We start from the raw sequence: 21,728 nt of genomic DNA on the forward strand, positions 1-21,728 counted from the left end.
AGAATTTGGATTCGGGCCGCCTACAATTCTTCGCGCTTAACACTTTTCCTTGGACCTTAGGAACTTCTTTTCTAGGAAACCTAAAGGAAATTCTGAGGCTTCAGCGCCATCCTCGTTAGCACATTCCTTTCCAGAAGCGCTCAAGAAGCCTGGTTTAGGGCTTGCTCATTCTGGGCGTTGGGACTACGTTTCCCAGGAGGCATCGCGAACAAACTCCCGGACTCTATTTCCCAGAGTTCCCGGGGCGTGGGCCGCACTAGACTGTCTTCCCTCAGAGGGTTGGAGACTTCAGGGCCAAGATGGCGGCAGGAACGGGTAGTAAGTATACGTGGAAGGCCTTTTAGACCAGAGGCTAGGTACCAGATTTCTGTCACACGCATGGGGATTAGGAGCAATGATTGCCCAAGAGCCCAGGGTCTTGAGGAACCTGCACTCGACCGTATCGTGACGACTAACGATTAGAGGCCCAGAAGAAGTGTAGGGTGTTGTGTCTCAGGGAGGCTGCGGAGATTTGAGAGAAGCAGCTCAGCGAATCCTTATGTGTTTGGGAACTCTGTGGGGTGCGAGAGAAAGGGGCTTAGGAGACTTGGGTGTGCAGACGAAGAGATGCTGTGAGCCATAGGGAGCAACCTGCTCTCAAAGAGCCTTTCGTTTTCTGGCCAGCGTTTGTGAGGCCCGTGGTCCAGCTCCCAGAGAAATGGGGTAGTTTTAACTCTTAGCTTTTTCGGCCGCTAGGGAAATTGCATTTTGTGCATCTCAGCCATTTTCCTGTTTCGTACATTGAAAAGGTCTTACTATGTCCGACAGCTACATGGGGGTAGAAGTACTGAGAAAAGTGAACAAGTTTATGCTAAGAAGGAGGCAGGGCAGTAGGCGCGGGGTGGGGGAGGGGAGTGGCTGCTCGGAATCCTGGGAAATAACCCTCGCGTTCAAATTGGAATCAAGTAGTCTTTTTTTTTCGTCTTAAAAGTGGGCCTGTCGTGAGAACTGCCTTATCTCACTCTGACATTCTCCCCTGCCTTTTTAAAATAAAACAAAGTAGCCATGTCATTTGAAGAAGTAAAATGTTTTGCCAGATACTCAGTGCAATTTTGCGGGGAATGAATCGTGTTGATATTTTAGTAGAGATGAAAATCAAGATTCCGTGATAGTAACTCACTGTTCCACAAGGTGGGATGTTTTATATTCGGCTTTTAGTCCTCCCTTTGGGCCTTAGAACTAGTGCCTCAGTGGTTGTTCTCTAAGACTTTTCTTCTTTTAGAACACAAGCTTCTGAGTACTGGCCCTACAGAGCCATGGTCCATCCGAGAGAAGCTCTGTTTAGCGTCTTCGGTCATGAGGAGTGGAGATCAAAATTGGTAAGGTATCTAAGATAGCTGCATTCTTGGGTCTTAGAAACTGTTGGGCATTTTTTGATTACACTGGTGGATTCCTATAATCATACTAGCGTTTACGGAGTATTTCTTTTTTAACAGCATTATTGAGATTTAATTCAAATAACATAAAATTAACCTAGTATATACACATAATTTAGTATATTCACAGAGTTGTGTAATCATTATCAGTCTAATTTTATTTATTTTTAAATTTTATTTATTTGACAGAGAGCACAAGTAGTCAGAAAGGCAGGTAGAGGGAGAGGGAGAAGCACGTTCCCTGCTGAGCAGGGAGCCTGACTCGGGGCTGGATCCCAAGACCCTGGGATCATGACCTGAGCTGAAGGCAGAGGCTTAACCAACTGAGCCACCCACGCGCCCCCACAGTCTAATTTTAGAACATTTTCATTACTCCTAAAAGAAGTTTCTTACCCCTTCCTTAGCTGTCACTTTACAATCTCTCCACCTCCCTATCATCCACCCCCACCCTCAGGCAGAGACACTCAGTCTACTTTCTTTATCTGTAGATTGCCTATTCTGGATGTTTCGTATAAATGGAACCCTGTAATTTGAGGAACAGCTGGACTTTAAAAAAATTTTTTTTAAAGATTTATTTATTTATTTTAGAGAGAGAGTTAGCACGCAAGCAGGGGGATGGAGAGAATCCTTAAGCAAACTTCCCCCTGAGCATGGAGCTTGACTCAGGGCTTGATTCCAGGACTCTGAGATCAGACCTGAGCCAAAATCCAGAGTCAGAGGCTCAATCAACTGAGCCATCCAGGCGCCTCCCACTGAACTATTTTTTAAAATGGCCTCATATTTTTTACATTCCCACAGGCAATGAATGAAGGCCCCACTTTCTTTTGTATGCCTGACAGCTCTTACTGTGTGTCTTGCTAGTGGGTATGAGATGGTATCTCATTGTGGTTTTGATTTCCATATCCCTGATGACTAATGTTGAGCATCTTTTCATGTGCTTATTGGTCATTTGTGTCTCTTTAGAAAAATGTCTGCTCCGATCCTTTGGATTCTTTTTTTTTTTTTTTTAAGTATTTATTTATTTGAGAGACAAACAGAGGGAGAGAGCATGAGTAGGGGGGAAAGGGAAGAGGCAGAGGGAGAGGCAGAGGGAGAAGCCGACTCCCCGCAGAGCAGCGATCCCAAGACCCCGGGATCATGACCTGAGTGAAAGGTAAATGCTTAACCAGCTGAGCCACCCAGGTGCCCCGATCCTCTGGATTCTTTATATTATTACTATTACTGAGTTTTAACATTCTTTGTATATTCTGGACACAAATTGTTTGTCAGATAATTTGCAAATATTTCTATTTTATGTATTGTCTTTTTACTTTCTTGATTAATACCATTTACAACACAAAGGTTTTCAATTTTGATATGTCCAGTTTATTTTTTTCTTGTGTCGCTTATGCTTTTGGTGTCATGGCTCAGAAACCATTTACTTTTGTGTTTTCTTTTCAAAGCTTTATAGTTTTAGGTCTGTGATCCATTTTGAGTTAGGTTTTTTTTTTTTTTTTAAAGTAGGTTTGACTCCCAACTTGGGGCTAGAACTCACGACCCTGAGATCTAGGGTTGCATGTTCTGCTGACGGAGCCAGCCAGGCACTCCATTTTGACTTAATTTAAAAGGCAGGGGTCTCTTTTGCACATAGATATGTCCCAGTTTCCAGTATTTGTTAACAACATTGTTCCTTCCCTATTGATATTGTCTTAGCACTCAGTATTTCTTTTTTTTTTTTTAAAGCTTTATTTATTTGAGACAGAGAGAATGAGAGAGAGAGCACATGAGAGGGGGGAGGGTCAGAGGCAGAAGCAGGCTCCCTGCTAAGCAGGGAGCCCGATGCGGGACTCGATCCAGGGACTCCAGGATCATGACCTGAGCCGAAGGCAGTCGCTTAACCAACTGAGCCACCCAGGCGCCCACTCAGTATTTCTTTTTAAGGACCGTAAAGTAGAACTGTGGTTTCTAGTCTTTTTTTACTTCTAGTGCATACCATTTATTTATTTAGATTTATTTTTTTTCTCCTTTTGTTTTTTAAAATTTTTATTTAAATTCAGTTAATTAGCATATAATGTGTTACTGGTTTCAGAGCTAGAGGTCACTGATTCATCAGTCTTATATAATCTTTTTTTTTTTTTTTTTAAGATTTTATTCATTTGTGAGAGAGAGTGAGAGACAGAGAGCATGAGAGGGAGGAGGGTCAGAGGGAGAAGCAGACTCCCTGCTGAGCAGGGAGCCCGATGTGGAACTCGATCCCGGGACTCCAGGATCATGACCTGAGCTGAAGGCAGTCGCTTAACCAACTGAGCCACCCAGGCGCCCAGTCTTATATAATCTTATATAATCCCAGTGCTCATTACATCAGGAGCCCTCCTTAATGTCCATCACCCAGTTTATCCCATCCCTCCTCCCCTCCCCTCTAGTAACCTCAGTTTGTTTCCTGTGATAAGAGTCTCTTATGGTTTGTCCCCCTCTCTGATTTTGTCTTGTTTTATTTTTTCCTTTCTTCCCCTTTGATCCTCTGTTTGTTTCTTAAATTCCACATATGAGTGAGATCAAATGATAATTGTCTTTCTCTGATTGACAAGATTTATTTTAGAGAGAAAGAAAGCGCCTACTGGGAAAGGGAGGGGCGGGGGGGACAGAGAGAGCCTTAAGCCTTCTACTGTGTGTTGAGTGGAGCCCTCATGGGGCTCCATCTCACCAGGTCCGAGATCACAACCTGAGCTGAAACCAAGAGTCAGACACTTAGCTGACTGCACCACCCAGGCACCCATTTTTATTTTTAACGTTTGTCTATTTTTCCTCAGGATTTAAGGACACCTTTTTTTTTTTTAATTTTTAAGTAATATCTACACCCAGGGTGGGGCTTGAACTCCCAACTCTGAGATAAAGAGTTGTATGCTCTATCGATTGAGCCAGTCAGGCACCCCTAAGGACATCTTTTAATTGTCCTAAGCCTTATAATTAATATTCAAATTTGTGTCTATGTGGCACATCTCTACTACTTTAATTGTTCATAAGAGTTTTCCGAGGCACCATTATTGGTCACACTTAGCATTTCTGCAGCCTTATATATTTTTTAAATGACTTTTTTCAAAGATTTTATTTATTGGGGCTCCTGGGTGGCTCATTTGTTAAGTGTCTGCTGTTGGCTCATGTCATGATCCCAGGGTCCTGGGATCGAGCCCCACATCGAACTCCCTGCTTGGCGGGAAGCCTGCTTCTCCCTCTCCCACTCCCCCTCCTTGTGTTCCTGCTCTCCCTATCTCTTTCTCTGTCAAATAAATTAAAAAAAAGCTTTCACTTCTTTTTTTTTAAGCGGCTGCATGGTATTGATACAGATACACCATAATTTATTTAACTGGTACTTCTTTTTTTAGATTTTATTTATTTGTCAGAGCGAGAGGGCACATGTGCACAAGCAGGGGGGAGCTTCAGACAGGGAGAGGCAGGCTCCCTGTTGAGCAAGGAGCCCGATTCGGGACTTGATCCCAGGACCGTGAGATGACGATCTGAGCCAAAGGCAGACACTTAATGGACTGAGTCACCCAGGCATCCCTGGGACTCTGGTTTTTTTTTTTAAACTGGTACTCTACGGGTGCCTGGGTGGCTCAGTTGGTTAAGCATCTCCCTTTGGCTCGGGTCATGATCGCAGGATCCCCAGATTGAGCCCTGCGTCGGGCTCCCTGCTGGAGGGGGTGGGGGAGCCTGCTTCTCCCTCTCTCACTCCCCCTGCTTGTGCTCTCTCTCTGTCAAATAAATAAATAAAATGTTTAAAATAAATAAATAAACTGGTACTCTATTGTTGGACATTTGCTAATACAGATATAACCTTGCATAGTTATATATTAACTGAAAGCAGAATTACTGGGTCAAAGAATGTATGTGTTCCTAGAGTTTAATAAATATTTCAAATTGCCCTACTCAGAGATTGTTTCACTTTATACTCCCTTCGGTAATATATCAGAATGCCTCTTCTTTTATGTCCTGGTTGTAAGGTATTTTTGATGTTTGACAGTATATAAAAGGTGAGAAATAGTTCTCATGTTTTTCATTTACATTTATCTTATGGTGAGTGAGGTTGAATATCTTCGTGTGTTAAAGAGCCACTTGTATTTCTTTTTTTTTTTTTTAAAGATTTTATTTATTTATTTGAGAGAGAGAATGAGAGAGAGAGAGCACATGAGGGGGGAGGGTCAGAGGGAGAAGCAGACTCCCCGCCGAGCAGGGAGCCCGATGCGGGACTCGATCCCGGGACTCCAGGATCATGACCTGAGCCGAAGGCAGTCGCTTAACCAACTGAGCCACCCAGGCGCCCTGTATTTCTTTTTTTGTAAACTGCTTTTTCTCATTTTTCTGTTTATTAGTCTTTCTCTTTAATTGGGGGAGGGCTCCTTATATATTAAGACTTTATTTAGTTATTTTTAAGATTTTATTTATTTGACTCAAGCAGGGGGAGCAACAGAGGGAGAGGGAGAAGCAGGCTCCCCGCTGAGCAGGGAGCCCGATGCGGGGCTTGATCCCAGAATTCTGGGATCATGACCTGAGCCAAAGGCAGATGCTTAACTGACTGAGCCACCCTGGCGCCCCTACATTAAGACTTTTAAAATGTAGTTTATTTATTAATTTTTTTTAACAGTTCCTAGATTTTGTGACCTATTTAGAAAGTTTTACCCTCATCTGAGATTATAAAATAATTCTAGGGGCGCCTGGGTGGCTCAGTCGTTAAGCATCTGCCTTCGGCTCAGGTCATGGTCCCAGGGTCCTGGGATCGAGCCCCGCATCGGGCTCCCTGCTCGGCGGGAAGCCTGCTTCTCTCCCACTCCCTGTGCTTGTGTTCCCTCTCTCACTGTGTCTCTCTCTGTCAAATAAATAAATAAAATCTTTAATTCTATGATTTCTTCTTGTACTTTCATGGTTAAATTTTTAAAAAATTTATTTTATTTATTTTTTTAAAAGATTTTATTTATTTAATTGACAGAGAGAGACAGCGAGAGAGGGAACACAAGTAGGGGGAATGGGAGAGGGAGAAGCAGGCTTCCCGCCGAGCAGGGAGCCCGATGCGGGGCTCGATCCCAGGATCCTGGGATCATGACCTGAGCCAAAGGTAGTCACTTAACCAACTGAGCCACCCAGGCGCCCCTTTTTTTAATATTTAAATTGTTGATACATTTGGGGCTTTTCTTGGTTTAAGGTATAAATTATGGATCAAACTTTATTTTTTGCTGATAGCTATCCATATAACTGTTGAACTTGAAAAGAGCTGTGTGATACCATTATTTCATCACAAATTTTAAGAACTTTTTTCTTTTTAAAGTTACCTAGTTTTTCAGGGCACCTGGGTGGCTCTGTTGGTTAAGCGTCTGCCTTCGATTTGGGTCATGGTTTCAGAGTCCTGGGATCAAGCCCCGCATCAGGCTCCCTGCTCAGCGAGGAGCCTGCTTCTCCCTCTCCCTCCCTCTGCTCCTTCCCCGAACTCATGCTTTTTCTTTCTCTCTCTCAAATAAGTAAAGTCTTTCAAAAATATTAAAAAATAAAATTACATAGTTTTTCAACCACATAGAGAAGTGTGGAGAATAATATAGAGTATCCATGTACCCAGCCTGGATTTAACAGATCTTAATATTTCGTCATGTTTTCTTTGGATATTTTTCAAGACTTAAAAATTTTATTTATTTGAGAGAGAGAGCGAGTGAGTGTATATGAGCAGGGAGAGGAGCAGAGGGAGAAAGACTCTCAAGCAGGCTCCGAGCTCAGCAGAGGGCTCAATCTCAGATCCTTCAGACCATGACCTGAGACGAAATGAAGAGTTGGACCCTCAACTGACTAAGCCACCCAGGTGCTCTTCTTTGGATCTTTTTCAAGAAATAAACATAGACACAATTAAAGTCACACACTCTTCCTTGATCCCATTCTAGTCCTGTTTTTATTTTTGCCTGGGTTTTTTGTATTTTTTTTTGTCTTTATAGCTTTTAATTAATAGGTTGCATGATTGCATCATAGAAAGTTGTGTCATTTTTTTTTTCAGTTAATATTATGTGGTATATATTTTCCATTTCACCACATATATTTTATAATTATTTTTATGGTCTATTTAGTATTTTGTAGAGGTGAAATGCCGTAAGTTAAACATCCCTTACAGGCATTTAGGAAAAACCTAACTGTTCGTCAGTCTGATCAAGTCTACGTGGTGCATTCTTCTTGATACTTGCTTCTTTGTTAGATTATTTTTTATTAATACATTCCTAGGAGTTGTATTTGTGGATCAAAAGATAACTTTAGTCTGGAATACATTACAAATTGCTTTTCAAAAGATAGATCTCTTCTAAAAGAACCAAAATCAACATAAAAATGCTTGCCCAAATGAACAGAAATGATAATGTACTAGGTTCTAATACCTTCACTTCACCCAGGAAATATATCACCTAGGAAAACTTTTTCGCAATGATTCTTTCCCTCTAAATGAAATTCTTTTATTTGTCAGAGCACAAGTAGGGGAGCGGTAGGGGGAGAAGTAGGCTCCCCACTAAGCAAGGAGCTCGATGAGGGACTCAATCCCAGGACCCTGGGATCATGACCCGAGCCAAAGGCAGATGCTTAGCCAAATGAGGCACCCAGGTGTCCCCCCTTAAGTGGTTGTGTCATTTTCCATAGTCACATGTTTCAGAACACTTCCTGGTGGCAGTTTATCATTCTAAATTTTGTCTCCAAACCTTGAACTCTTAGCATACTTCCCCCTACCACCCTTTTTCCCCTCCTATTTAGTGTGTAATAGCCTTTTCTCATTTTGTGTAGGGTATCAGTTAGCAGAGCTATCAAGCCGTTTGCAGAACCTGGCCGCCCTCCAGACTGGTTCTCTCAAAAAGTAAGTTCCCAAGCAAGTGCTGTTTTATCTTTTTTTTTTTTTTTTAAGATTTTTATTTATTTGAGAGAGAGCGAGTGAGAGAGCACAAGAAGGGGGAGCTACAGAGGGAGAGGGAGAAGGAGAAGCCGACTCACCACAGAGCAGGGAGCCCGCTGTGGGGCTTGATCCTTGGACCTTGGAATGGTGACCTGAGCTGAAGGCAGACGCTCAACGACTGAGCCACCCAGGAGCCCCGCAAGTGCTGTTTTAGAGCAATCTTAGAGATGTGAAGTGGGTTTCCTTCCAGGCCCTGCCCTTTAATCACAAGGCTTTTATACCGTGAATAGGAAGCATAGTTGAGAATACCTTTTCATTTTTCCCACTGTTTGCCAATTCATCCATGTATATTCATGTTGTAAACTTTTCTTATCTGTGTAACATAACATATAAGAGTCTAAGCTTGGGAGTTAGAAGATCTGGAATATGACTTCATTTAGAATCTTTGAACCATGATTCTCAGTTTTCTCATTTGTAAAGTAGAGATAAAAGTTGCTTCAGGATTGTTGTAAAGTTTTAGTCGAGGTAATACCCATAAAGCATTTAGCACATTGCCTTGCACATGGTGATTACTCAGTAGATATTAACTGTAAATATTGGCTATTGGGTTGTTTTTCCCCAAATATATGAATTCTAGGTCAGAAGACTCCTTTTCTGTGTCCTGGTATTGAGTTTGTTTTTTGTTTTTTTTTAAGATATTATTTATTTGAGAGAGAGCATGAGAGAGATCACAAGCAGGGGTGGCTGGAGGGAGAAGCAGACTCTCTGCTTGGCAGGGAGCCTAATGCGGGACTCGATCCCAGGACCCTGGCGTCATAACCTCAGCTGAAGGCAGGTGCTTAACCAACAGAGCCACCCAGGCGCCCCCTGGTATTAAGTATTTTTAACTGATATGACTGCAGAGTAATTTGCCCTCCTAGAAAGCACTCATACCTTACATATAGTTTTCCTTTCTAAGCCTTAGTCTGATATGGTAAAACTTCGAAAGGTTGTTCCTTTCCAGGCTTGCTCATCATATTTTTACTTTTTTTCCATAGCATTGTGCTTCCCAGTACTCAGAGCTTCTAGAGACCACTGAGACCCCAAAGTGAGTACAAAGCCAGTCATTCAAGCCACATCTCTTTAGTGGAAAGTGTTCACTGAGGATGTCTGGTTTATATTTATTAATATTACTGGGTGATTAAAAATAGAGCAGAAGTTATCTATGGTTAAATGGTGGAGAGGCTCAAAGAAAGCAGTTGAGAGTGGGAACATGTTCTTTTATTCAAATGTATGTTTTTGTTTTTAAATTTTCTACAGACGGAAACGGGGTGAAAAGGGAGAAGTGGTCGAAACCGTTGAAGATGTCATTGTTCGGAAATTGACTGCTGAACGAGTTGAGGAACTAAAGAAAGTGATAAAGGAAACCCAAGAAAAATATAGGTACTTATCAGAGAGAATACCAGGTGGTTAGGAGAGACCAAAGGGGCTGACTTACTATACTGGTCAAAATTTTTTAAATAGTAGACTAAAAAAACCCAGGTAACTTATTTCTCTTTCTAGACGGCTGAAAAGAGATGCAGAACTAATTCAAGCTGGGCACATGGACAGCAGACTGGATGAGCTTTGCAATGACATTGTGATGTGGGTTATATTGTTCTTCCTTTTGTACACCTCTCCCTCGTTTTACCCCCTTTTCACCTCAAGTAATCTGGCTTATCTCCTCCATCTGCCATTCCTTTAGACTTGAATGATTCTGGAAGGGAAAAGCTGCAGAGTGGCCTAGTAGCAGGGAGGGGGGAGTGACTTGTAGAAGGTAATGTGATAGAATATTTCAATGTGAAGACATAACTTAGTTTTAACTTGAAAGGTGCTTCAGTTTGCCTATGAAGAACTGGTAGTTAGGCAGTACACTAAAAATTTTCCCGTTTTGGGGGTGCCCGGCTAGCCAGTCAGTAGAGCATGCGACTCTTGATCTTGGGGTTGTGGGTTTGAGTCCCACATTGGGTGTAGAGATTACCTAAAAGTAAAATCTTAAAAAAAAATTTTAGGGGCGCCTGGGTGGCTCAGTCGTTAAGCGTCTGCCTTCGGCTCAGGTCATGATCCCGGGGTCCTGGGATCGAGCCCAGCATTGGGTTCCCTGCTCGGCGGGAGGCCTGCTTCTCCCTCTCTCCACTTTCCCTGCCTTGTGTTCCTGCTCTCGCTGTCCCTCTCTGTGTCAAATAAATAATTTTTTTTTTTTTTTAAATATTTCCTCTTTTGCTGGTAAAGATTCTTTTTTAGGCTTTTCCTTGTGCTAGCCTGGCAAAAAATTTCCTTGTAAGGGCACTGTGACCTACAGAGGAACTAGAGCTGGCTAGGATCATACTCTTACTTCCCTCTTTAGGAAAAAGAAATTGGAGGAAGAGGAGGCTGAAGTAAAGAGGAAGGCTACGGATGCTGCATATCAGGGTAAACCGAATCTTTTGACTGTTTAACAATTAAGTGTACAGTACTGCATGCTAGTAACAGTTGAAGACTACCTTGTAAGATAGAATCCACTGATGCCGATTTACTTGTGCACTTTTCTATGTCCTCTTCTCTTTTACCAGAATAAAAACATCACTTTCTATCCAAGGAAGAAGCTCTTGGAAAATGAGTTCTGCTCAGTTCTCACTAGACTTTGGGTCCTTTTAGGACACAAAGGCTTTATAATATAGATGTTGAACATCATTAAGTTTTTAGAATTCAAAGCCCTGTAAGAAGATTAAAAATAGCCCACTCATTGGATAAGAACTTAAGCATTTGTAAGTCTAGGAATACATGCTCTGAGCCAGTGAGGTCTTTTCCTCTTGTTAAAAGCAGAAACTTAATAACTGTTGAAGAGGATTTGAGGAATGTTTAAACCACTTTCCTACTTCAAGGACCTTTGAGATAGTTCAGTGAGTTTGCTTATAAGTTACCTGTCTCCCAGAAGTGTTAAAGATTTCTAATCCAAACTCAAAATGCTGCTTTAATTATGCAGCATCCCCATTTGTCCTTTATTATAACAGAGTAGTGTCTACTTCCATTTATTTAATCTTGAAGACTTAGTAGTTGTTGTCTTTTATGTTCTAGCTCGTCAAGCAGTAAAAACACCCCCTCGGAGATTACCCACCGTGATGGTCCGCTCTCCTATAGATTCTGCCTCCCCAGGAGGTGATTATCCACTTGGAGACTTGACTGCAACCACTATGGAAGAGGCCACCTCTGGAGTGAGTATATTTTTACTGCAGGAATTGATCAGCAAAGGGGCAATAAGCCAGCAGAGAGCTGAGTGATGAGGAAACCACTTTTGGCTTAGAGGCATTTTCCTCTCTTGGTATGAATGCTAAAGACTTAATTTACCATGTTCTGTGCTCTAAGATAAGGATGGACCTAAAAACATTGAGCCTTTTGACCTTTTGGGAGATAGGTAAAATATTACATTACGGAATTGTTTGTAAGTAGTCTTATAAAAGTCCTTCGGGAGGAAGCGATAGTTTTCTTGTAAATAGAATATTGGTAGTGGTTAAGCAGATTGTAAAAAGCAGGTTGGGTGGAATGTTTGGGTCATTCTGGGTTTTAGTGGGTGGAAGAGAAAAAACTGGAGAAGAAAGGAGTGGCTGAGAGCAGGAGGGGTAGAGGGTTTCTGGGCAATTTCACTCAGGACTAATAAAGTAATAGACACACTAACCCATCCGGATTAGTAGGGAACCTTCCAGAGTTTGAGAAGTCAGATAAAGGTTCTCTGTTGTCTCTTAGGTAACCCCTGGGACTTTGCCGAGTACCCCAGTCACCTCGTTTCCTGGGATTCCTGACACCCTTCCTCCAGGCTCTGCACCCTTAGAAGCCCCCATGACCCCAGTAACAGATGATTCACCCCAGAAAAAGATGCTTGGACAGAAAGCAACTCCACCCCCCTCCCCTCTGCTGTCAGAGCTCTTGAAGAAGGGCAGCCTCCTGCCTACTAGCCCCAGACTGGTATGGAGACTTCTGTGGGTGTTTGAGAGCTGTGGTGATTTAGTACTTTGGAAGGGAGTGCCTGGGACCTAAAATATGACATGGAAAAAAAAAAAAGTTGAAAAGAGAAAGAGAGCTCCTAATTAAATGTTAATTTAAAAAACAAAAACAGAAACAAAAAACCAGTAAGTTGATAGTATCCTTGGGTCCTGAGTTATCTGAAACCACAATTATTTCAGTTCTCTTCTCCGGAGAACTCTTGTCAAATAAGTTTTAAAAATTAGAGCTTCCCTTGGGTCTGAAATTATTCTCTTTGGATATTAACTTCATGAAGTTTGGTCAACTGCTAGAGCTTTTTTTGGGAAGTGGTAGTAAAGGAAAGCTTGAGTGTAGCCTTCACCTCTATTCTTCCCTGGTAGGTCAATGAGAGTGAAATGGCTGTGGCTTCTGGCCACTTGAACAGTACAGGTGTCCTCCTGGAGGTAGGCGGGGTTCTTCCCATGATACATGGTGGGGAAATGCAGCAAACACCCAACACTGTTGCGGCCTCCCCTGCTGCCTCAGGTAAGTCAACACTTTTCCGTTACCTACTTGACTTCACAGACTTCACAGTTGATCTTAGTGTTGACTGTCTTTGGTTTCTAGCCTTCAATAGTAAGCACCTGTCAATCGTAAATGTGAAGCCCAGCTTTTTTTGGTGCTACTTTACCTGTTAAACCACATAGTGCCCCAGATTGTAAATCCATTCTTATCTTCAAAGTACTGATAGCTCTGGATGACCACAGCATAGATACTGATGAGAAGAGTGAGGTTAGTAGTGAAGCTGCTTCCCTGGGGCTTGCAAAATTATGGAAAGTGCTAGGGATACCTGAGGTTATATTACAGGGGATTGAGATTTGAAGCCAGAAAACTGGATTTAGGTGTCAAGCCTGCCACATACTGATTTTGTGGCCTTGAATAGATGATTTAACTCGTGAACCTGTTTCCTCTTTTATTAATTGTAGTGTGTACTTCACAAGGATGTTATGAGAATTAAGTGAGATAGAAAAAGTAAAGTAATAAAAAAAAGCTTTACAAAATATTAAACCTTAGATATGGATATTTGAATGGTGTTGAGTTTGGGTGGTTTATAGCATGCTTAACTGCAGAAGTGACATCTGTTCATACCAGTTTTTCATGATTTTGTTGTTACTGTTAAATTTTCTTCTGGGGTTAAAACTACCACCAATTTTTCACACACATTGTGTGTTCTAGTGCTTCGGGTCATTCCTAACCTGGAAGAAGATCTTTATTAGTAAGGTTGGCAAAAGTAAGGATATAGATAATGAGCTTATTCAACAGAGGAGTTTCTTTCATTCTTTGAGACTAAAAATTTTCTTGGTTGAGTCTTAAAGTGGCTATTGCTTCTTGTTCACGTGCTTTCCTCTTACCTCATTTTGTGTATCTCTTTGTTAGGTGCTCCCACTCTTTCCCGGCTTTTAGAAGCTGGTCCTACACAGTTCACCACTCCTCTTGCTTCCTTCACTACTGTTGCCAGTGAACCTCCAGTTAAACTTGTGCCACCCCCTGTAGAGTCTGTGTCCCAGGCTACCATTGTCATGATGCCTGCGCTGCCAGCACCGTCCTCTGCTCCAGCTGTCTCCACTCCTGAGAGTGTAGCTCCAGGTGCGTCCCTGACCCACGCCCTGAGCAGCCACTAGGTCCAAAATTTCATTTTGAGCTTCAGTCAGAGAAAGCTGACCCAAGAGAATCAACCAATTCAGATGCTTCTATTCCGTTCTCCACGGACATGTACCGTCTTTGTCCTTAGAAAAACAAGAATTTGAGAAGATGTGGGTGGGCATTTATGTGTTGGGGGAAAAGGGTTAAGTATACAAATATGAGTGGGCGTGAGAATGTGTTCTCACCCTACTTTCTAGATAAAATTGGGGAGAAGAAAACATACGAAGATGTAGATCTAAGATAACTTTTTCTAAGCTTAAGTGTGTGGGTACTTGACACCTGTCTATAGCCTTGGTTGATGTCCAGGTGGTCACTTGGTATCAAATGCGGTCCTGAAATGCTTTTCTCTTCCTGTTATTCAGTGAGTCAGCCTGACGCTTGTGTTCCAATGGAAGCTGTGGGGGACCCACATACTGTGACTGTTTCCATGGATAGCAGTGAAATCTCTATGATCATCAATTCTATCAAAGAAGAGTGTTTCCGATCAGGGGTAGCAGAGGCCCCTGGGGGATCAAAGGCTCCCAGTATAGATGGGAAGGAAGATTTAGATCTGGCTGAGAAGATGGATATTGCTGTGTCCTACACAGGTGAAGAGCTGGACTTTGAGACTGTTGGAGACATCATTGCCATCATTGAGGACAAGGTAACTATTCAGCAAAGCCCAAAAGAATCTCTCATGAGTCCTCCATAGGCCTCTCTCCTCAGCTTCTCCTTGCTTCTTGTAGTAAGAATTATGTAAACAGCAGTTCTGCTTCTGTCCGTCTCCATCTCTTTAGTCCCAAAGCCCTTTGGTGCTCACATTGGTCATCTCCCCAGCCATCCCTGTGTTTCTGGTTTGCTCGGGACAGGAGTCTGTCCATTGGTTGCTTCTACTATATGGAGAAAATGGAGAGAGAAGCTACAGATTGAGGCCATCTCATTTGGTGCTAACAGAATTGAGGGACTTGGGCTTATTTCTGTGACTTCAACAGTGTGTGTATTATGGGACAGGTGGATGATCATCCTGAAGTGCTGGATGTGGCAGCAGTAGAAGCGGCGCTGTCATTCTGTGAAGAGAATGATGATCCCCAGTCCCTGCCTGGCCCCTGGGAGCACCCTATCCAGCAGGAGCGGGACAAGCCAGTATCTCACACTGCACCAGAGATGACAGTCAAGCAGGAAAGGCTGGACTTTGAGGAAACAGAAAACAAAGGAATCCATGAACTGGTAGACATCAGGGAGCCCAGTGTTGAGATTAAAATGGAACCTGCAGAACCAGAACAAGGCATCTCAGGTCCTGAAGTAGTAGCTGGAGTTGGTCCAGCCACAAGTATGGAGCCACCAGAACTCAGGAGTCAGGACTTAGACGAGGAACCTAGAAGTATTGCCACTGGAGAGATTGCAGAAGCAGATGTTTCCAGTGGGAAAGGCGATGAGACTCCACTTACAACTGTGAAGACAGAGGTATTTAAAATCAGGGGTTGGGAGGATGAAGGGTTATACCTTAGGTAAGAAGTGACTGTTTAGGCCTTTGGTTTTCCTCTTGCATTCCTGCATTCTCACATGGTTGATGTGTCCAAAGCCCACAGGTATGATCATTGCTATATAAGCTTATCCTGTTCCTTGAAAGGTGACCATTAGATTCCTGTTACGTGGGCAGGACTAATTTCTTCTGTAGTCTCGTCATTGAAAAATAAACTGTCAGCTGAAGTGATGTATCGGTACTTAGGGTGTTTATTCTTTTTGGTCTTCAGGCATCTCCCGAGCGCATGTTGTCTCCATCCCATGGCTCCAATCCCATCGAAGATCCTTTAGAGGCAGAGACTCAGCACAAGTTTGAAATGTCAGGTAAATAATAAGGCCAGGAAATCTGTACTCTGTAACTAACTTGAAATCCTTTGCTTTGGCTTCTGAGGGATTGTGGGTTGTGGGCAAGTAGAGGAGGTAGAATAGGTCAGCATGGAAAGGAGAGCTGCAGGGGATTATTGTCCATAGGAAGGGGAAGGCTAAGGTGGAAAAATCTTCAGGTAGTCTTTCTCTCCTCTGCAGACTCATTGAAAGAAGAATCAGGGACTATTTTTGGAAGCCAGATAAAGGTATTTCAGACTTTTCTTTATTCCTCTTGCTGTGTGACTAGATTTCCCAATAGCACTACCTTTTTAATGAGTTACAGTAAACGTGCATCTTATTTTCTGAGATGAGACTGGTGAGGAGTTGCATGGGGAAAAGTTGCAGTGGACAGTTAGGCATACTGGCAGTACTGTGGCCACATGTGCTTCCCATCTGAAAGAGTTTGTGAACATCACACAGAGCTTTCTTATGCACATAATGCACAGCGAAGCTTTGAGATCTCCAGAGTGATTTGGAGTAAATAGGGATGCCAGAGTCAGGGAGAACATATAAGAAATCAGATTATTAGTTACACTATCCAAGGAAAATTATCCAGAATTTTCTTTTTTAGAATTACTAAAGTAGTAGTAACAAACATTTAAAGTAATGCGATGTGAGCTTGCTCCATCAGAGGAGACGCAAAATAAAAACTATTTTTGATAACTTTGTATCCAGGGTCAGAGTTCCTCTCAAGAGCAAGGGGAAAGAAGGAACGCCTCTTAGCTTAGTCATAAGTAAGTAGCTTTTTTTTTTCTTCCTTTTAAAAAGATCCTGGGTCTTATTCTTTGTCCAGGTTCTATATTACTTAAACAGTGAGTGTACATTAGATGGTAGTATAAGTGATAGAGGGCTCAGTCAGGACGCAGTGTGAGGCCATTTTCTAGAACTGATCTAACCCGAAAGATCGTGTTTAATGATGCTTTGCTGGATAGCTTTGCTTGCATTTGTTGACCGGAGCACACTGTGTCTAAGGATGCCCCAGGTGAGGATGAGGAGGAAGATGGAGTCAGTGAAGCGGCCAGCCTAGAGGAGGCTAAGGAAGAAGATCAAGGAGAAGGCTATTTGTCAGAAATGGATAATGAACCCCCTGTGAGCGAGAGTGATGATGGCTTTAGCATTCACAATGCTACGCTGCAGTCCCATACACTGGCAGACTCCATCCCCAGCAGTCCTGCATCTTCACAGTTGTGAGTATCTGAGATTCTTCTTTGAGGTCAAGATAGTGAAGATGAGAAGTAGGAGAATATCTTTTCCTTCCGTCTTACTTTTTCATCTTCCCTTTCTTGGCCTGGAACTAATAGTTGACAAAAAATGATTAGGATTTTTTTTTTTTTGGACTTATGCCTAGTGGGACCCCTTTGTTTCTTTTATTTCAGCTCTGTCTGTAGTGAAGATCAGGAAGCTATTCAGGCACAGAAAATCTGGAAGAAAGCTATCATGCTTGTATGGAGAGCTGCAGCTAATCATAGGTGAGTTTTACCAATCAGTAGGAACATTTTCTCCTGCTCCTCCTCAGTGTTAGTGACTAGGAAAAAGTCTGGATGTGTTTATATGGGATTGGGGGCTTTGGCTTTTACAACCTTCAGCTACTTAAATCAGATGCCCTCAACCTCTGCTCTGAAGGATAAGTCCGTAATTGCACCTTACTCCTTTTGGACAGATATGCCAATGTCTTCCTGCAGCCTGTTACAGATGATATAGCACCTGGCTACCATAGCATTGTACAGAGGTAAGCCGTTATCCTTTCAGCATGCCGACTTGCCTGAATTGTAAGTTGTTCAGTCTTAGTGGATTTTTACTTTAGATGGTATATTTAAAGCAAGTGTTTTTGATGTGAGTAAAGGTGACCAAGTGGTAAGTTGATCATTTCAGTGGCTGGATCACAAAAGATAGTCTAAAAGAATTAACCCTCTTTATTACCTTTCTTAGCTGATACTTATTATAAAGGTTGACTTTGGTTTTTGGATTAAGTGCATGTTGCGGGGTGAGGGGTTGGTATTTCAGTCCAGGCAGCTAAGACTAAGGGTATGTATGAGAAGATATGTATGGTAATAATATATTTGGATCCAGTTGAGTCCTCTTCCCCTCCATTTACCTGTTGCTGTTGTTTTGTTTTTAGGCCTATGGATTTGTCAACTATTAAGAAAAACATTGAAAATGGATTGATCCGCAGCACAGCTGAATTTCAGCGTGATATTATGCTGATGTTCCAGAATGCTGTAATGTATAACAGCTCGGACCATGATGTCTATCATATGGCAGTAGAAATGCAGCGAGATGTCTTAGAGCAGATTCAGGTACTTTGAGGATCTTTAATGTTTTAGCAAGGATGAAATGAAAATACTCGTGGCGTGGGGGTGGGGGCGGCGCCTGGGTGGCTCAGCTGTTAAGCGTCTGCCTTCGGCTCAGGTCATGATCCCAGGGTCCTGGGATCGAACCCCGCATCAGGCTCCCTGCTCTGCAGGAAGCCTGCTTCTCCCTCTCCCACTCCCCCTCTTTGTGTTCCTGCTCTCACTAACTCTCTCTCTGTCAAATAAATAAATAAAATACTCAGGGGAAGGATTCATACTGACGTCAGGAAAGGGTGCTGGTGGCTTTTAATTGGAATAGTCTTCAGGGACACAGGAACATAAAATTTTGTTCTTGATGGATTTGTATTGGTTTTCTCATGTTGGTTTGGTAAAAGAATTATGAGAATATTCTGCCTTTCTTGGGCAAATACTTCAGTTTCTGGAAGTTTTTAAATACTTGGGGGAAGTAAATTTTTTATGAAATGGTGAATGCATATTTTAAAATTACATTAAGTATATACATAATTGACTGTCAACAAATGGTTTCTTCTTCCTTTTTATCACAGATAATCTACCTCTGTCCTATAGTTGCATTAGCAGGCATCCTTTGGGATATTGAACTTCAAGGGATGTTGTCTATATCTGCATAGTCTGCTAAATTAAATTACCTAATGGCCTTTGGTTCATCTAGGTTTTTTTCTTTCTCATTCTTAAGAGATATTTATTCTGTATTACAGCCAAAAAGTTAGAGATATTTGGCATTTAAATCCTTTAGCATGCACAACTAGAATAAAACCTAATATGCTAAACTTTCAATCAGTCAAGAAGTATTTGGATGTTGTTTGCAGACAGATATTAAATGAAGTTCTATTTCCAAAGCTCCAGTTGTCTTAATTCTTTCCTACTGGATCAGGTCTCAAGGGCCAACTGTCTTTCTTTTCCCTCTAGCAATTCCTTGCCACACAGTTGATTATGCAGACATCTGAATCTGGGATCAGTGCTAAAAGTCTTCGAGGGAGAGATTCTACCCGCAAACAGGATTCATCAGAGAAGGTGAGGAGACCAAGAAAAAGCCTGTATACCAGTGTTCCAGAGCTAGAAGTCTGAAGCATCCAAGGAGCCTTAGGTTACTACTTGGTACTTGGTAACTGCTGGGCTTCTATATTCCAGTGGTATACAGACATATAATTCTTTGGATGTACTCGTCCAAGCGTTGAAGACACTTGGTGTGACTGAAAGGCCCAGTCAGTCACATGAGAAATTGTGAGCTGAATGAGTGCATTATTAATTTCTCTGAGTGAGTGCTTGCAAGGTGGGGAAAATGACTTTTGCAGCAGTTGGGGACCATCAGTTCCTGTTCCAGAAAGCATAATGGCCGACTGCTTTTGGATCTCTTTCCTCTTGTTCTTGAGTTTTTAAATTTTGTCTTTGTGTGTGTGGTGCTTGTGTCTCTGTCCTGAGGTTTGGGGTGCTTGCGGCTGAGAGTTTCTGTGGAACCTGATCAGTGTTTGTTTGTCCTCTAACAGGACAGTGTCCCCATGGGCTCTCCTGCCTTCCTTCTCTCTCTCTTTGTAAGTATTGAATGGCTGCAAGGGGTGGTGTTGCCACAAAGATTCTTAGCTCCTGCTGGGGGTGGGTGGCAGAGGGAAATTCAACATGCAGACTGTGGCAATGTCTTGAACTTCTCTTTATTCAGGTCGTTGAATAAGAATCTCTCATTTTCTGCATTCCTGTCTTTCTGCATGTGTGTGTGTGTGGGCTGGGTAGGGACTATTTATGAGTTCACTGGACTGAAATGAGGTATTCTTGGTAAGGATCTGGGATGCACCTGCTCCTCAGTTTTGACTCCACCTTTTGCCAATTCTTTTCTACAAATAAGATTGCTCAGAGCAGCAGCTGCTAGCTGGCTTTTTATAAGTGTTCCTCATACCAGCAAATACCCAGCATGTAATTTTTTTCTCTTCTCCTAATGTTAAGTTGCCTGATACACAAATACTCATTAAAATTTAAGATAAGGATCTTAGTAACAATGAGTACCACATACAGTAGTGGCTGGTAGAATTTGAGATAAACTTAGTAAAGCTAGCCCTAAAGACTTACTGTTGTCCTCTGTGAATTGAACGACCCTCTGACTCTGTGTTCATTATGGGGTACTGAGGCATGATGTAATGGAAGAGCATCAGCTTGAAAACCACATGATCTAAAACTCACCGGATTATCTCTTGGAACCTTGTTTTTCTCATCTGTTTGATGGAGCTAATATAATGAGGTACCTGTCCAGCCTACCTCACAGGGATGTTGTGAGGACAAAATGAGATCAAGGTATGGAACTGGCTTGAAAAAAAAATTAAAGTGTTAAACAAATGCAAGGTGGTATTTTTATTTTTAATGTCGCCTCAAAGGCAACTTATGTTCATGAGCTCTGAAAATTTTAGAGTCCTTGCATGTTAGAAATGTAAAAATGGCCTAGCCCAGCAAAAGTGTTCACTAATTCATCTTGCCTACAGGCATCAGCCTGTACCACGGACGGAACACTGTAATCTCCCTTCTTTCTTATTGGCCTGCAACAGTGACTCTGGATCCCCAAGCAATTGGCTGGCTGTTGCAAAGCTGGTTAATAGGAACTTTTATCTATTGAAGACAGCAAAATATTGCACAAGAGGAAGGAGCTGGGCTGCAGGGAGAGAGCAGCAGATGGAAAGAAGCCTTCTGATTGTCCTGATCTCATGGAAAACACCTGTCAGGAGGTGCTAGGGAACTAGTGCCAGGGTCAGTCTGCAGGAAAGGCCTTTCTTATAGGGACCAACAGCTGGACAGGTATGTTAGCCAAGAATCTCACTACCCACTGCCCTTTCTGACCCTCCCACCTTTCTTTTACTCTACCTGTTCCTTTGAACACGGTTTGGGACCTGGGTGGGATGACTAATAGTCATTCTTTGGGACCCCAGGTGAACCCCAGTTACCTCTGTGGTGGGCAGGAGCAAAATACTCTGTCCTGCGTTTCCTCTCACAAACTACTGCCAGGATTTTTTTTAGCCCACTCTGTGGGAAGACAGATCTGTACCTCTCATTCCTGGATTTTTCTGCTGATTCTCTTCCTTCTTCCCCAAGAAACCACATCCCCAGCATTGTTGCAACTTTTCTCTTAACCTCCTAATCAACTCACTCACGCTCCCTTTCTTTGTCTGCCTGTCATCTAGGATGGGGGCACCAGGGGGCGCCGCTGTGCCATTGAAGCAGATATGAAGATGAAAAAGTGAAGCTTCAGAGTATCCTCATTGAGCTGAACCTGAAGTAGAAGTAAACAAGATAGAGCTTGGGCTTGTCGGCCCAGTTCCAGAAGTGGAAGTTACAGAAGAGGAGGCACCTGGGCCGTGTGACATGAGCTGGGGAAACTCTCTCAGAGAGTTGGAGTAGCACAGTTGCCTGTTGTAGGGCAAAAATCATGGGCTGTGTTAATGTCCTAATGTGTAGCTAGCAGATTGTAGCTAGTTTGTACTGTCTGGTGAAGTGTACAGACTTTTTAAAAAAAAAAAAACAACACCTGTGAAGTGTGTGTGTACACAATAAACTGAAAGAAAAGAAAACTCTAGCCTTTGGTGTGTTCTG

At 42.5% G+C, this 21,728-nt stretch overlaps 1 protein-coding gene across 9 annotated transcripts; it reads left to right on the forward strand.

Moving 5' to 3' along the window:
* Positions 1 to 184: 184 nt before the first annotated feature.
* BRD8 (bromodomain containing 8) lies at positions 185 to 21,711 on the forward strand. Of its 9 annotated transcripts, none has more exons than XM_081827006.1 (22): positions 185 to 318; positions 1,262 to 1,358; positions 8,193 to 8,262; positions 9,336 to 9,385; positions 9,598 to 9,720; positions 9,841 to 9,921; positions 10,664 to 10,728; positions 11,374 to 11,510; positions 12,040 to 12,258; positions 12,657 to 12,801; positions 13,693 to 13,902; positions 14,322 to 14,602; positions 14,950 to 15,402; positions 15,693 to 15,786; positions 15,988 to 16,034; positions 16,801 to 17,015; positions 17,205 to 17,297; positions 17,489 to 17,557; positions 17,948 to 18,125; positions 19,068 to 19,172; positions 19,646 to 19,690; positions 21,320 to 21,711. In XM_081827006.1, exons 1-22 carry the CDS (start codon positions 300 to 302, stop codon positions 21,377 to 21,379), a joined length of 2,856 nt encoding a protein of 951 aa, XP_081683132.1. In that variant the 5' UTR covers positions 185 to 299; the 3' UTR covers positions 21,380 to 21,711. The 9 variants fall into 9 exon arrangements, with proteins under 9 accessions (XP_081683132.1, XP_081683135.1, XP_081683133.1 ...); XM_081827009.1 differs by having other exon boundaries at positions 13,810 to 13,902; XM_081827008.1 differs by having other exon boundaries at positions 269 to 322.
* The last annotated feature ends 17 nt before the right edge of the window (positions 21,712 to 21,728 follow it).

Source organism: Leptonychotes weddellii, chromosome 7, assembly GCF_054177405.1.
Source record: "Leptonychotes weddellii isolate Sample4059 chromosome 7, ASM5417740v2, whole genome shotgun sequence".
NCBI lineage: Eukaryota > Metazoa > Chordata > Mammalia > Carnivora > Phocidae > Leptonychotes > Leptonychotes weddellii.

Coding starts and splice junctions, on each gene's coding strand:
- BRD8 (XM_081827006.1), top strand. Junction 9,922..10,663: donor CTTTGCAATGACATTGTGAT/GTGGGTTATATT, acceptor TTCCCTCTTTAG/GAAAAAGAAATTGGAGGAAG. Junction 15,403..15,692: donor TTACAACTGTGAAGACAGAG/GTATTTAAAATC, acceptor TTTGGTCTTCAG/GCATCTCCCGAGCGCATGTT.